Source organism: Haemaphysalis longicornis, unplaced genomic scaffold, assembly GCF_048455015.1.
Source record: "Haemaphysalis longicornis isolate Haplotype H1 unplaced genomic scaffold, Haemaphysalis longicornis Haplotype H1 scaffold_3, whole genome shotgun sequence".
NCBI classification, from domain to species: Eukaryota; Metazoa; Arthropoda; class Arachnida; order Ixodida; family Ixodidae; genus Haemaphysalis; species Haemaphysalis longicornis.
In genome coordinates this window covers 18,229,240-18,244,729 of record NW_027526335.1, presented here as the reverse complement: position 1 = coordinate 18,244,729, position 15,490 = coordinate 18,229,240, and the positions used below count along the sequence as shown (strand labels likewise).

The 15,490-nt window shown below is 48.9% G+C and overlaps 1 protein-coding gene across 5 annotated transcripts; it reads left to right on the top strand.

Moving 5' to 3' along the window:
* Positions 1-5,284: 5,284 nt before the first annotated feature.
* On the top strand, positions 5,285-14,356 carry Ythdf (YTH domain-containing family protein). Of its 5 annotated transcripts, none has more exons than XM_077702451.1 (6): positions 5,286-5,716; positions 7,412-8,821; positions 12,087-12,125; positions 12,263-12,327; positions 12,391-12,449; positions 12,647-14,356. In XM_077702451.1, the coding sequence occupies exons 1-6, from the start codon at positions 5,686-5,688 to the stop codon at positions 12,648-12,650; spliced, it is 1,608 nt and encodes a 535-aa protein (XP_077558577.1). In that variant the 5' UTR covers positions 5,286-5,685; the 3' UTR covers positions 12,651-14,356. The 5 variants fall into 5 exon arrangements, with proteins under 5 accessions (XP_077558579.1, XP_077558578.1, XP_077558577.1 ...); XM_077702449.1 differs by having other exon boundaries at positions 12,388-12,449; XM_077702450.1 differs by having other exon boundaries at positions 5,288-5,716; positions 7,415-8,821; positions 12,388-12,449.
* The last annotated feature ends 1,134 nt before the right edge of the window (positions 14,357-15,490 follow it).

Sequence of the window (15,490 nt, the reverse complement as noted above, 5' to 3'; positions counted from 1 at the left end):
GACAACGCCGTATGGAGGGACAAGGCGAGTGAATGAGATGCAGTCGCATCTAAAACGTATTAAGCCGAATCGTATCAACGAGGTTCCAGTGTATGCCTATTTTAAACCAAACGTTTTACTTCCAAGCCTGATATTGAGGCCAATAAATAAAGCAGTGGTGACTCGCCAGTTACTTTTGTTTTGCCAAGTCCTTATGATGTCGCAGGGACTTGTTTGTGCAGTTGATAGCTGCTGTCTAAGACCACCGCCAAGAGATGACAATGTGATGGGAGTGGTGTCTCTAGTTCCGTCTGATTGTATCGCATGAATGCTAACAAGAGATTAACTCACTCTTGGCTTTGTTTTTGGTATTTCCCTTATTATGGCAGTGCGGATGTTGTTTATTGATTTGATTTGATTGAGGGGTTTAACGCGCCGACGCAACGCAGGCGATGAGGCGCGCCGTAGTGGAGGGCTCCGGATTAATTTTGACCACCTGGGGATCTTTATCGTGCGCCGAAATCTCGTACACACGGGCGTTTTTGCTTTTCGCCTCCATCAGAAAAGCGGCCGCCACGGCCGGGAATCGAACCCGCGACCTCGTGCTCAGCAGCGCAACGCCTTAGCCACGGATGTTGTTTAGCACAAAATTTGAAATCGTTTTGAGAGAATAATCGCTTGGAATAAACAATGTTGTACCAAAGACAGCGTACTTGTCTTCATGGCCTCTGTAGCACCCAACGTGAAACAATACTTAGTTACGGAGTTTTGCACTGTTTAAAAAATTTACCTTCCATTTTTCGTGAACTCTAAGCTGTTTCTGCCCACCTACTTTAATTTTTGACGCAGTTGATTATAAATTTTCTTGGAGCCTTTTCTGACACTGTGCATCACATTTTGTGTATAAATCCCCTAAAGTATCGTGGAGACCAAATACAGGTTTTAATCATTTGAACGCTGGCTTTGTTACAATGCTGATGATACTTCACTTGACACAAGCTTTATAATGAGGGAACCAGAATAGACCCTTTGCAAAAAGGCGGACAACACTGAGAATTCAGCGGTGGTAATACTAATGGTGAACGCGACGACGCCATTAGAAAGGAAGCAGGTCGTAGCAACGCTGTTGCGGTTGCACGTTTTCGCCCACGGCTTCACGAGTCTGTTGCCCCACGACGCGTATGCAATTACGTGGACAGTGGACGGTAGCTACCCCATAGAAACTCTGTGCTCGCATCCTTTTCGCTTCCTTTCTAATGGCGGTGCAGCGGGTGCACAGTGTTGCCAGAGTGGCTTGCTGCTTTTCCGCCAACGATTTGGGCATTTTGCAAAGGGTCTATAGCCTGCACTGGGGAGATGAGGCATTGCGACCCGCTTGTGCGACTGGCTGAGGCCAGCAAAATCAAATGCAAATTAAACAGGGATTATAAGGAAACTATATACGCTTGAAGTTTTGTGGGTGGTCTTTTTGTAGCAACAAGAATGATTGGGTAAGCACTAGCTGCATCAAACGAGCACATAAACATGTTTGCCGGCCAACACTGCACACCCTGTCACTGTGTGGGTGGTTTAGGGTTACGTCTACATAAAAAAATGCAGAGCCATTTTCACTCCGTTCTAATATGTATTGACCAGCGAAGCTGTAGCCTGTGTTTTGAAAAGCAATTGAAAAGTATTAAGTTTAGGCTGAAGGCTGTTTGTTGAACGAAATTGATGGCCTCGTGATTTGTATAGTTGGCAGCCATGGCTTGAAGTAAGTAATCCATGCTGAAATCAGGCAATCTGCTATCGCAATAAGTGGTGGTGGTCGGGTAGTTATCGGAGGTACACGTGGTTGGTGTACCCTTCAAGAGCAGCATTATTTTCTGGCTTGCCAAGCATTAGCTGCAAGTGGTGCAAACCCTAAATTGGTGATGTGCAGTGCGGTCCATTATAAAAGGATACTGGCGAGCAGAAGGCCACAGCGCCCTGCGAACCACCAGTGCCGAGACGTGGCGAGAATCAGAGACAGCCAGAACATGCGCACTGATTGCACGAGGCTGGAGAAGCCGCTATGTCGTCTGCTACGGTGCTTCGCGGTGCCGCTCAGTATCCTTAAAGTATCCCCAGCTACCGCAAGCTGAGCGACATGCCAGAGCGCCGTAGCAGACGACATAGCGGCTTCTCCAGCCTTGTGCGGTCGGTGCGCATGTGCCGGCTGTCTCTGATTCTCGCCACTTCTCAGCACCGGGAGATCACGGAGCGCAGCGGCCACACCCTCGCCGGTTCCCTTTAACAGTGGACCACGTTGTACGTTTGGGGTGGGAAAATGCAGGTGTGATGGGTAACGCGTTGCTCCGAAACCAGAGGTGATTTCTGAGGTTAGAGAAAAGTCATAATGCTTTCAGAGGCTCCTCTATGAATCTGGCATAATATGTCATAGGTAAACATTCTCCAAATTCTGTGCGCTGTATTTACATCTCTTGGCTTGGTTTGCAGCTTCATAAACCTTGGGATGGTCACGGCATGTTGTCTTTCCTGCACAGCACCTGTTTTCTAAGGGGCAGTGCAAATGATCCCCTCCAGGCAGCAGATTTCACTACCCTTAGTGATGTAACAATATCGAACAACAAGGCACAGCTATGATAGCAGCGGTGGCACTTTAGCTGCATGGACTGCTTTTGCTTGAAAGCTGTTTGTCCAGCAACATGAAATGGCCACGGCGAGAGCGGTTGCATGTGTAGTAACATGGGATTGCTTTGTTTATATTTTCTTACGGCAATGATGCTACCGTGAAGCAATTTGCTGAAACCTTTTAAACCAGCTTTGTTCTAAAGGGGGGAGAAGAGATCAAGCACAATTGAAGATTGTGCAAAAGGGTAGTGCAGCGACAGTTGGAAAATATCAAAATAAAGGGCAGATGTGTGGCTCTCAGACGAATTTTAAGAAATGATGCGGGAAGGAAAACAAGCTGACCTCTTTCTTGCATGGTTGAATTACAAGATACGTTACTTCAGGCAACTGCCGAGCTCTTTTGTGGGTGCGTACTCGGGGGGTATATGGAGGTTGTTTTCCCGCGGTCGGGTCGATGCAACATTCCATTTCCAAGTTGGTGCAGGCTGAGCACATCCGGTGCAATGCAGGACTTTTAATTAAACGTGGTGATAGGCTACCCTCCACACCTTAACCGACTTAAAAGGTACTAAGCCACCCTTTATTATGAAAAGAATGCACCGGGCGGGTGCTCTAACAAGTGTACCTGTTGTTGTATATAAAGATTTTATTCATTCATTCAATCCATAGCACTAATTTAAGGGAGCATTTTTCCAAAAAAGAAAAAGAATCCTGGAAATAAAATATAAATAATGTGGCTCTAACCCAGGATTTAAGCGTCAGAAGTCGTGACACTATCCACGAGGCCACAGAAGCTGAACACCCAGCTTGTTTAAATCAGTTGATTGAAAAGATTGCGGCTGTGTTCAAAACTAAATAGGCAATGCTAGGTTCAATGGGGAGTACCCGACCTGCGCCAACTTAGAAACGGAATGTCGCGCAATTGACCTAATGGCATGGTTGTGTTGTGCTGACAAGGATGAGTATGTCGAAAATTATAATGACCCCACTCAGCTCGCCTAAACTAGTGGCCCTTACCACTTGCCCCTTCTACACGCACTCATGGTATGTGCAGTGCTTCATCAGGTAGGTCCACCACATTAAAAATGAATTAGGTCAGGAGGGAAAATGTAAATGAATTAGGTCAAGAGGGAAAATTTAAATGCACTTGACTACTCTTTAGCAAAATAATTGGGAAAAGTGAAGTTTGAGGTTCTTTCAGTATTTTTCATAAACCTAAATTGGCCCTGTCAGTCCTTTGTGCACCACCAGACCCTTTGAACATTGCATATTCCAGTTCAGTTGCAGCATCAGCGGAATCGAGAGAATAATTGTGTACTGATAGCTGGCCTTTAGGAATAGCTGGTCCCAGCTGGTTTATAGTTACATTTCCAGCTGGAACCCGCTGGCCCCAGCTGGTTTATAGTTACATTTCCAGCTGGAACCCGCTGACCCCAGTTGGGAATGTAAGCATAAACCAGGTGGGACCAGCTACATATTTTCTCTTGAGAATAGTCCTTTTTTCCAAGTAATGCATTAGTGGTATGCCAAACCAAAAGAAAATGGTAGAAAATTCCCAGTTGGGCTGGCACCACCTAGGCCTAACTGGGAAACCAGCTGGTACCAACGTGACCATGCATGCATTTTCTCTTGGTGAAATTAATCATTGGGATAACGAAGCCTTGCAAATTTAGTGGTGTCAATCAATGCTTATTCTGCTAACCATATTCAAATGAATCCAACTTGCGTTTTATTTTTCACGTTTTTTAGTGCACTGTCTTCGTTTCTGGGTCTAACTTTTCGCGGGCTTCGCATCGTTCGCAGCATGGCGGGCAAACTGCTGCAGTGCATGACCTGCTTTTGCGGTCACCGCCTCTTGAGGTTAACATTGATGACTTCTTGGAACACTGATATTAGATATGAACTTCCCAGTTCTGTCTTGTGTTCATCGACAGCTTCCGCAAACCATTTCCCCTTCCTATCCCGGTGCGCGCAACGCTGATGAAGGCATCACCATAGCGCATGACGACGATATATTTCATCTGTTTATTAGCGCTTATCCTTTCCAAACACCCAGAGCGCACGAGTATTGTTTGTTTTATGTATTTCTTTGATTGAATTTTATTATGTCAATGGCGACGGGGAAACGAAACCACATTAACCGATGCGGTACAGTCAACTATCTTCAGCTGGAAGTTAGGCGGGATTGTTTTATTTCGTTATAAGGATTTTGCAGCGACGTTGCGATGATGTAGTGAATGAATGAATGAATAAATTTCATTTCAGAAGAGCATGGGCGTGGAAGAGTGAGAATTCATCCACATACGTAGGTGCATGCTGCAAGCTTCAGCGAAATCCCTCGAGGGCCGCAGAAAACTCGGCCTCCTCTGCTTGTTCGTCTGTGTCTTTCCTGCTTGAGTGAGTCAGTCCCGGAAAATATAATAAAGAACGTACCATATCAGACCGTGGCGAAAGATCGTGGACGCGTATCGAACCATCGCCAGGAGGCGGTGATCGAACACGTTACATGGCCTAGTGCTTTCGGTTTTTCCCAGCTTCACGTGGAGCGGCCATTTGAAACAGAGTTTTCTTTGGAATATTTTAATTAAAGCATTCGTTTAGTGTTGTCTGCTCGAACCGCTCGGCCGGTTGAGAATGAAAACGAAACGCCGCACGAAGGCGGATTGAAGCAGGCATCACGCAGTGACGTCCGTCTTCACGTGACTATCTCAGGCGGGAGTCGGGCACATGAGGAGCCGCCATTGTTCCTGTGTTTCGTATGTGGTGGTCTTGAGATAATTTCAGTGTGTCCGCGGACTCCATTGGGTGAGCTGTGCGGGGGAAAAACACCAGAAAGGCAGGACGCGTGCAAGAAAAGTTGAACGGGTTGGCATCCGGTTGTCAAAGCCGAAGCAAAACGGCCTACGGTGCTCCGTGTGATGTTTCGCTGTGTTCAAACCACATCCAAGATGGCCTCCCTACGTTCGTGTTTTTGCTGAAGTGCTCTGTGGGGGTTTGGGGCGTGAAGACTTCGGGACAGCAGTTGTGCTGACAGTTGAACGATCACTTTTTTTTATTTCCGTGGTTTCGTTCACGTTTTGCTGATTCCTGGAGATGCAACGCATGAAAAGCCAAGGAAATCCAGGTGAGGATTTGTGTGGCGGCCTGTTGCCGTGCTGCCCGGTTGCGACGGGCTGCCCACGCGATTTATGCAGCGACGGAGCTGCTTCCAAAAAATGGGGCGTAAGTCACCTACCTTAGCGCTCGGCTACCAAGCGATGCGCGAACGTCGACAACACCGCTGCGTTTCCGGACTCGCACGTGTGCAAGTGAAAGCTGTGTTGTGCTTCGTCTAAGCCTAAAGCGCGGCTTGCTTTTTTTGGTGCAATTTTGTTAGCCGCGCTTGATCCCAGCGACCTTTTCTAGTTTGTGTATTCGCAACGGTTGCGTCTTGAGTGGAGGGTTGCGACCGTCGGCAAGCTGGCACGGGTGCCGGTCGGACTGCTTCGGAGTCGGTGAGACGGCTGACGCATTGACGCTAGCCGCAGAGTTCGCGCACTCCCGCACATTACGCATTATACGCCGCCGTTGCGGCCAGCTGTTCGCAGCGAAGCGACCCCGCGAATGCTGTCCGGAGACCTCGTTTGTCTAGTGTTCGAGATCGCGGAGGACGTGGCCGATACGCATGTCGACGGGGGGGTTTCGAGTGTCAGCGCGTGGATCCCTCCGAAGGCGCGCCCGCATCCGTTTGGCGCGGTGTGAGCGGGCGGAGGAGTGATGGCGGCGCCATGTGATGCACGGGAACTTCCGATCACTGGGGCGTTATGGTAACCGCTTGGCAACGGCCCGCGGACGTTGCCCTGGAGCCGAGTAGTGCCGGGTTAGGCACCGGGAGGGAGCGATAACGCTCGACGGGTGTCTGCTGGCGATGGTCTGTGCTGGAGAAATAAAGATAACGCGGGAATACCGGCCGCATGACAGGGCGAACTGATAACGTCAGGTGAAAGCCTTTGTGACGTAAGGAGCTCGGAAACTTAAGAGCTCGTGCTTTTTGTTGAGCCTTAAAGATGTTTGTAAAGGGAGGGGAAGTACTTGTGTGCTACATGCTGCAAAAAAGAAAAGAAAAAAGCAAAGCGTTTTGGGAACTGTTTGCTGGCAGAGCTGTTAATGGATGCTTGCTCTGTTATTTGCAATGGAAAACACGATCGCTTTTTCAGGTTAAAGTTTTAATGATTGCATTCCTGTAATGTAATAATTTCCTTGGCAGTTAGAATAGTGTCACTTTATCCAACCTTGCTAAAACTCCGCTTGAATAGTTGAAAGTGCTCTGCTCATGTTACTGTACCAAAGTCCCAAGCTGTACATGGATTGTAGTGTTCAGTGTCGTGTGCAAGCCACGCAAATTCGTGGCTTGCTTGGCAAAGGTAAACAGATGGCTCTCACCGTTACTGCCCAAGTTTGGGCACTCGGAATGCTGCAACAGTGTCGATTCCTTGAAAAATACGCCAACACCTTCATTGGGATGTTACATTCACAATTGGAGCAAAATCTTGAAAAGCACTATCCTATACCTTCTGACCCACATGCTTGGGGTGGGCTGAGTGGACCCCCCTAGCAGCAGTGCTATTACAGTGTGCCCACTCAGTGAAAGTGCCGTGTGTGCTGCCTCCTCCTGTACTGTTGGCGGGGATGGCAGGGGACCACGTTGCCTTGCCAGAGGGCGGGCGCTGGCACTGTTGTGCTAGTCCCAGTTTAACTCTGTGCCTGTTGTGCACTGTGCTTGTGTAGGTGCTAGCACTTGCCAACCGTTTGATCTAATGCGGCCGCTTTGTTTGCCCAGCAGTGAGCAACGGCCCCAAGGACATGGTCAAGGATGAAGAGTTTGACTCGTGGCGCAACCAGAACCAGCAGCCCCAGCCAGCGGCCCAGCAGCAGCAGCAGCAGCAGCAGACGACGTACCAGCCCCACCTGTCGACATCCAACCTGGGCGAGCCGTACATCCCCAGCTACTATGCGTCCATGTCCTTTCCTTACCTGAACCAGGGCCTCGGTGATGGTGCCTGGAGCAATGGTGGCGACCCCGTGGGATTCTTTGGCTCCTATGGGGGCCAGATGGGTGCCGCAGGGGAGCAGCCGCCGCAGCACTACGTCGATGGAGGTGCCGGCATGTTTAGCCAGAACAGCTTTGCCGGCTACGGCCAGGGCTTTGGCTTCTTTCCGGGCAGTGGTGGTGACTACTCGACGTGGGGCACGGCAGCAAGCTCCGGGCAGCCGGCAGCGGCGGCGGCCGCTGCTGCTGCGAACAAGGGCTACCCTGAAGAGTACTACCGTGGTGACTACGATCAGTCAGGGATGGACCGGGGGTTGAAGCACCTCGAGCAGGGGCTGCGGTCACTGGCTTTGGGTGGCGACAAGGACTTTGCCGCGGCTAAGGAGCCGTATGCCAAGGATCCCAAGAAGTTGGCCGGTGGCGACAAGAAGCTTTCGTGGGCGTCGGTGGCAAGTCAGCCGGCCAAGCCGAAGGCGGTGAAAAGCAAGAGCCCGCTGCTGCCGGCGGCGAGTAAGCACCCGATGGACATTGGCACTTGGGAGGGCAAGAATGGGGCCAAGCCGCGAGGCAACGCGGCGCCCTGGGCGAGCCAGGCGCCGCCGCCCCCGGAGAGTGGCTTCTCGCACCCTGTGCTGGAGAAGCTTCGGCTGGAGAACAACTACAACCCCAAGGAGTTTGACCTGGAGCCCAAGGGTGCACGCTTCTTCATCATCAAGAGCTACTCTGAGGACGACATCCACCGGTCCATCAAGTACTCCATCTGGTGCTCGACGGAGCACGGCAACAAGCGGCTGGACGCCGCGTACCGGGACGCCCAGGGCCCCGTGCTGCTGTTCTTCAGCGTGAACGGATCGGGCCACTTCTGTGGCATGGCCGAGATGGTGTCGCCTGTGGACTATGCGGCCTCCTCATCCGTCTGGGCGCAGGACAAGTGGAAGGGCCAGTTTCGTGTGCGCTGGGTGTACGTCAAGGACGTGCCCAACTCGCAGCTGCGCCACATCCGGCTGGAGAACAACGAGAACAAGCCGGTGACCAACTCGCGGGACACCCAGGAGGTGCCGCCAGACAAGGGCCGCCAGGTGCTCAAGATCCTGCACGGCTTCCGGCACACCACCTCCATCTTCGACGACTTCCTCCACTATGAGAAGCGCCAGGAGGAGGACGAGCAGCGCGAGTTCCCCTCGGTGCCCGCCGGCCCAGGTCTGGCCGCTCCCCCCTTCACGTGCGCGCCGCGCTTCCGCTGAGGCGGCAGTGCCGGCCCCCTCCCTTCCTCCTCCCTCCTCCTCCTCTGCCTATCTGCTGCTGGGCTGTGGGTTGTGTGGAGGGGTTGTCTCGTTGCACGAGACTGTTGGGCACGCAGTTACTGGCTCAAAAAACAACAAAACGGGGCACATTCTAGGCATGTTGGCAGCAATTGCACAAGAATGTAAAATGAGACTTCTTCTAATCAGTCGAGTGTGGGCTTATATGCCAAATTTATGATCTAGGTTGGCTAGGGCACTAAAATTTTCTGAAGTCTTGCACAATGAAAAAAAAAAAAATTTTTTTCTTTCAGTTTAACTGCACCAAGCTCAGTGGTGATAAAGTACGTGACCACTTCTTGTGTGCTCTTGACGTCCGGCCTTGGGGTGTACAGCAGGGTTTAAAAATCTGCCTCGAGGTTGAAAGCTGCTCGTGAAACCTTAAAGTGAACACCTTTTCTTTTTCTTCCAGTGATATTTCGTTGTTCCAAAGTCGGACCAGTAGTTGACAAGCATCTTCTTTTCAGTTTAGCGATGCGCATAATGGCTAAGCAGTCAGCTGGTCGAGTCTCGGCCGCGTATAACTCAATAAAGGCTGCTCACACTTGGGTCACTGCAGCTGTCTGGAAAACATCAAGCTTTGCCCACCTTCACTGCTAAAACGTATTTTTGCTGAGCCTCTTCAGCCTTTGTGGGTAAATTGCTTCGTGACATTAGACCCATTGTCACTGCAGCTGCCCAACGGCCACTTTTTGGAGCATAAATGGGCTTGCATTTAAAGGAAAATAATGGAGAAGTTGTTCTCCTGCAGAATGAATGCTTTCTTCCTAGGCCGCTAGGGCATACTCTCTCTCTCTCTCTCTCTCTCTCTCTCTCTCTCTCTCTCTCTCTCTCTCTCTCTCTCTCTCTCTCTCTCTCTCTCTCTCTCTCTCTCTCTCTGAAGTAACATTCTTAGGTTCCTGGCCAAAAATTTTCTGCTGGATGTCTTTGTTTTCTGTTGATGTTTGCTGCGCTCAAACTCTCGCGTTTCGCTGACAGAAAAAAAAAAGAAGCTTTTGCAAAGGTATGGACTTTTGTTATTTAACGTCTTTTTTTTTTTTTTTTTTTTTTTTTTTAGGGCAGCATATAGCCGAACATATAGACGGTTTAAAACGGCAGATAACACATAGAGGAAGTGGTTCCATAAACTCACAAGACCAGAAACATCCCCCATTTAGGATAGCAGATAAAGGATGGGAACCTAGAAACTAAAAGATTGAAACTGACATGACGTAGGGGGGGAAGCATTTGCCTGTTTTTAGATAAAGGATGGGGGCATACACACTAAAAGATTGTGGAAACATCTAAACTTTTATGAGTGCTGATAGCAGATAGTAGATTAACTCAAAGAATGGGAAAGCAGTGGTGCAGATAAAAAGTTGGAGGCCAGAAATGAACCAAAGAATACAATCAAGGCCACTGAGATTTCCAGCTCGTCCTGATATGACAGTGACCCTGCTGTTTAATGTTACAGGTGTACTTTGTTGGGCACTTCCTGCCTATACTAAAGGACAAATTAGCAGTAGACCAGATGTAATTTGTATGCGATATGTTATGCATTGTCAAGTAGTTTGTTGCATTGTCACTGCCTGTAGTAAATGCCTAAATTACAGTATGGCCAATCCCTCTTTGGTAACATCACCATTATATCTTTTATTGAAATAATTGTCTTAGTAAAGGAGATATTTTGTTTGGTTGTTTTTCTACCCGTGCGGTGGCATTTCAAATATGTAAAACTAGAAATTCAGGGCGATTTCACTATTAAACCAGTAGTGCCATCGAAGAGGTTTCCGCAAATGGCCTGCTGTGGGCCTGTCTTGCTTGTAAAGACAAAACAGCGTTTGTTCATTTGAAAGATTGTCGCATTATGAACACAAGTTGCGTCAATTTTAGTGCAAAATTTAACAAAGCCAGCTGTGTGATACCGATAATACCTTGCAGAGATGGTTTTAACTCGCCGGCCACACACTCATGTTGCCTGATTTGTGTGGGATTGACCGCTTCTACTGCCATCGAACATAATTGTGTGGTTGCATTGGTGCTTTTGGTTGTGGTCTATTGATGTGATTGATTGCTAGTATGATATATTACTTGTTTCAGTATCCCAGCAATTACATCACTGGCGACGTTGAGTAACGGGAAGTTTGATTGTTGTTAATAATGGTGGACTTCCTTTTTGTGTGTGCGTGTGTGAAAGCAACGTGATCAAAAATTTAAGAGTGCGACTCAGGCAATGATGCACGGAAGAATGACGAGACAAGTGCTCTGCATGTCTCTGCAAAGCAACGTCCTTCAGTGTTGAAATGGAGTTCAGAGAGTTCTAGAAAGACTAGTTCTTTCAAATTAAGCAAGGATGTATTTTTCCTAATGATTTCTTCAGACCCCCAAGACATGACTGATTAAAGCAATAGTCAGTGGATCAATAGACTAGCTGAAGGCACATGCCCTTTGCAACTCTGTACTGCGTTGTGGCAGCATTAAGCAGTGCAGGTGCTGTGGCGTTTGCAAGGCCTATACACTTTAAAAACAGAATCGGGGTGTGATGTGCCATGAGAAAATGTTGCTCCGGGTTATTGTAAAGTTGTAATATTTATGTCCTTTTTTTGCCTCTGGCGTTTAAGTATGTTCTGTAGAAAGCGCTGGTTGCTCCTTTTTGTGGTATTGTGAAAATCTCACTGGCGCTTTTTTGATTACAAAGTGACCTCTCACTGCAGAACTCGTGGTAAAGGTGGTGTGGTTGCGAACAGTACAAAGAATGCAGGGCTCCAGTGTAGTGCTGTTGAGAGGTAGAACTGTTTGGTGGTGCTGCAAGGCCATTGCGATTAAGGTGTGTTCTCCGCTGAAATTACTGTTTGGTTATAACATGGGAGCTACACTACCTTCTTCCATTCTAGGATTAGCTGAGCTAGGTCAGTTCTTGCAGTGCAGCGTAGTGCTTGCTTGTCTGGTAGCCTTAACTTGTGCCAATTAAGTACTGTGTATGCAGAGAATGCATAGAAGTTGGTTCTGTGGTCTGCCTACTTGTTCATCTTTTCTTGACAGCTGTAAAACTTGATGGATAGAGGCCGACTTACTCTTGAAAGTATTAGCGAAAAGTTGCTGCATTTGGTCCTGTGTCGGGGTTGGCCTTAGCGGATTGTCACGACCGTGTTACCACATGTCGGGGTCTCGTCTCTTGCCTGCAGGTGCTCCTTTTGGTGAGGCGCAAAGTGTGACAGCACATGGTAGATACCGCCTCTTTCTTCTCTCCGCCTTTTGGGGGTATACTGTGCATTGGTTACAGCCGTGGCAACATTTTTGAAGTGACGTTTGCCTCAGGGCCTCTCCCTGTTTTGTTGACTCCTTGCATGTGTCCTTGCAGCGGAGCCAGGGCTCCTTCCCAACCTGGAGCACTTAAAAGCTGCCGAGGCCATGAAAGACAACAAGGTAGGGCGATGTGACAACCCCAAGGGCAGCGTGCATGCTCAGTCTGTCTCTCCCATGTAGCAGATGCCGATGCCGACGAGCAACCACCACATGCAGTCCAGGTACCACCATCAGCAGGCGTGGTGAGTACGGCCTCCTCCTTGACCTACTCCTGTCACGCAAACACTCTGGCCGTGTACTGGTAGGCAGGGTTACAGTGTGCGTAATGAGATGCAGAGAATTATTTTAATGCTTGAAGCGACATACCGGTGAAGTGGTTGTGTTTTAATTTCTTGTGGCCCTTTCACTATGCCTGAATACCGAACTCGTTCCCTCCCAGGTGAGGCCAGGTGGCGCCCTCCCTTCCCCCCGTCGCAAGACCCCTGTTGCCACGGAAAGCCCCTTCGACGACTGGACAGCGCTGCCACGATGCTCCCCTGCCGTGCGCCTGGGACCCCACCGTGGTGGCCTGTGTGGTTCTGCAGTGTGCGTGCGTGTGCGGATGTGTGCGCCTTGTGCCCCTCGCTCGGGCGACAAGGAACACGGGCACCCCACTTTCTCTCCCGTAAAACCCCGTGCTGCTTTCGCCCTCCCCTCCACCGTGGCTTTCCCCCGATCGGCGGCGGCCGCTGCTGCACAGTTGCCGACCAACAGAAGAGGGGACGTTTCTTTCGTTCTTTAACCCAGGGATGATGTTGCATTGGGTTGGTCGGGCCAAGTGCAGACTGAAGCGCCGCACCTCTGTTCAGCGCTGGTTGATTTGCCGGTTGTTAGAGGCTTGGTGGTGGTGGTGGTTCTCTCCCCCCCTTGTGGGCTTTTAATCCCCTTACCGCTTGCCATTGTACCTGCTCCCATCCGGCTTGTGTGCGTGGTTTTTGATCCCCCACCTGTCTCTCTCTCTCTTTTTTTTCCTCTCTAAATCTCTGGTTCTTAACCCCTATCATGTTGTTGTTGACACAGTTTAAAAGCAAGAAAAATACGAGCTGTTCTAGAGTGGCTTGCTGTGGTGACGAAATAAGAGGGTGGTGGGACAGGGACAGATCTTTTTGGGAGGCTTTTTTTTCCATGCTTCTCTTCTGTGGTTTGTTTTTCGTTGGTGTGGCTGAGGACGGGGAACTTCGCACAACCTCCCAAACCTCTTCTTGTTTTGTGGGAAATGCAACTGACCGCGAATTGTTATCAGTCGGCGGGTTTACCGAAAAGGAGGGACTAAACGAAAACCTGAACTTTCATCATTCAAAGGACTCTTTGTGTTTTACTTCTCAGAATTTGGGACTTCTAGGACTGTAAAAAAAAAAGCAAACAATGGACTCGAAACACTGGACTTGGTGACCAATGACGGACTGGACTCATCGATGCGAAGGACAGACACGCAGTGTGTTGGAATGTATGTGCTGCCCAGTGCGTGCTCATTGGACCGTGTGGACTTGCAAGAACTGTGCTGTTGCTTCGTGGGTCTGAGGGGTTGAAAAACGGTCGTCAAGTGTGACTAGTTGTATCTATCTCTGGACTGAACTTCTAATTTGTTTGTTTCATTTTTTGGTCGGTTATAACTGAACCCAACCCGTTGGACCGAGTCCCGACTCTCTGGGGCAAATTGAGCGCCACATAGAAATGCACACCTGCTTGTTCTTTTAGTTTTCCTTGCTCTTTCTACAGGACTGAAATGTGCATTGCAGCATGTATTGTGGCTGTTGTGCATTGCACAGAAAATAACAGCAAAGCGAAGAAAGCCCGAGAAATTGTGTCAGGCCTGTTCTTTCCAACCCCGTTCCAGATGACACTGTGGTGCATTCTGTATTGTAGCAGGGACATCATCATTGGGCACTCCATTGGGGGGAAAAATGCGTTAAATTGCAAAGGCGTCATCGGTGGGCACCGGAATTGGAGTGAATAAAAGGAAAACGTGCAACAAATGCATTTCAAGCCACGTTGGAATGTGGGAGTACGTGGTTCATGCAGAGAAGTGCTGCGCTCGTTACTTGTCTATGGCATCCTTTTGTTGTTGTTAACTTCGCCAATAAACACTGAGCACGAATGAAACACAAAAGTAATGCGTAACTTATCCCAACAGTGGTTGGTGCTTTCCTTCGTTTCTGTCGGCAAATTTTCTGTGAGCGTGTTGTGTGTGGCCAAACCTGAACTTCAAGCGTGAGAAAGCAGCAAGTGAGCACGGGGGGGATCCAGCAGTGAGCAGCCATGCTGCACAAGACTGCAAGTCTTTTCATTTTTCTACAAACTTTGCTCCTGTTCTGTCTCCAGCTTGTACCTCTTCAACTGTGAAGGAGCGTGGTTCAAGTAGTGCCATTTAACAGTGTTGGGATATTGCTGGTGAATCCATTTTGTGCCTTTGGGTACCTGGTAGTTTCGGTCGATTGCGGTGTCTTCCCTCTGTTTCAGTGGTTAGCTCCAAGCATGAACTGGCACGACTACACTGAAAATTGGCTACAACGAAACTGGCTGCAAAATTAGGCCACAAATGAAGTGTGTGTGTGTGGGTGGGGAGCCTGATAACTGCGTTATGGTCATGTTGGGAACTTTACCTTACTACCTATACTTGTGCTTGCGTTCATGTGCTTGCAAGCTGGTACGGTTGCCTATGCGTTGCTGCAGAAACTTTGCTGTGGAGAAGAAATTTGTACTTGCCAGTCGCCTGTCCTCTTTACCACGTGCAATACGCACTTACTGCTTGTTGCAATGGGCCATGCATGAGCATAAATGATGCAATATTAGATAGCTCCTCTCCTTTGATCTGGCTGCTACACAAATGGTTACAGGTTCGGTTTTCAGTCGCAGCTGCCGTTTTTCAGGAAGCGCAAAACAAAAATACCCTGATGGTCGAGATTTTTGTTTGGGAGCTAGAAGTGGTTTAATGCATAGCCCTGCACTGTCTTGTACATTTAGTGTCCTAGGCAGTGTTCAAGAAATGCGTACATCTGCACATGCGGTACAAGTCTGGGGATGATGTGCTTGTGAATCACCGTCAAAATTCCACCTAATGCACTTACGAATTCATGGCCCACCACTCGGAATGCATTTTTATGTGTTTGATATATAACCTAAAATTGTGATTTCTGGAAATTTGCCAGCTCCTTTCCTTTGCAAAATTCTGACAAAAGGATCGACAGCCTCTACTACATCCAAATGTTGGGTGGTGCTGCACGTCATCTAGTGAAGTATGATG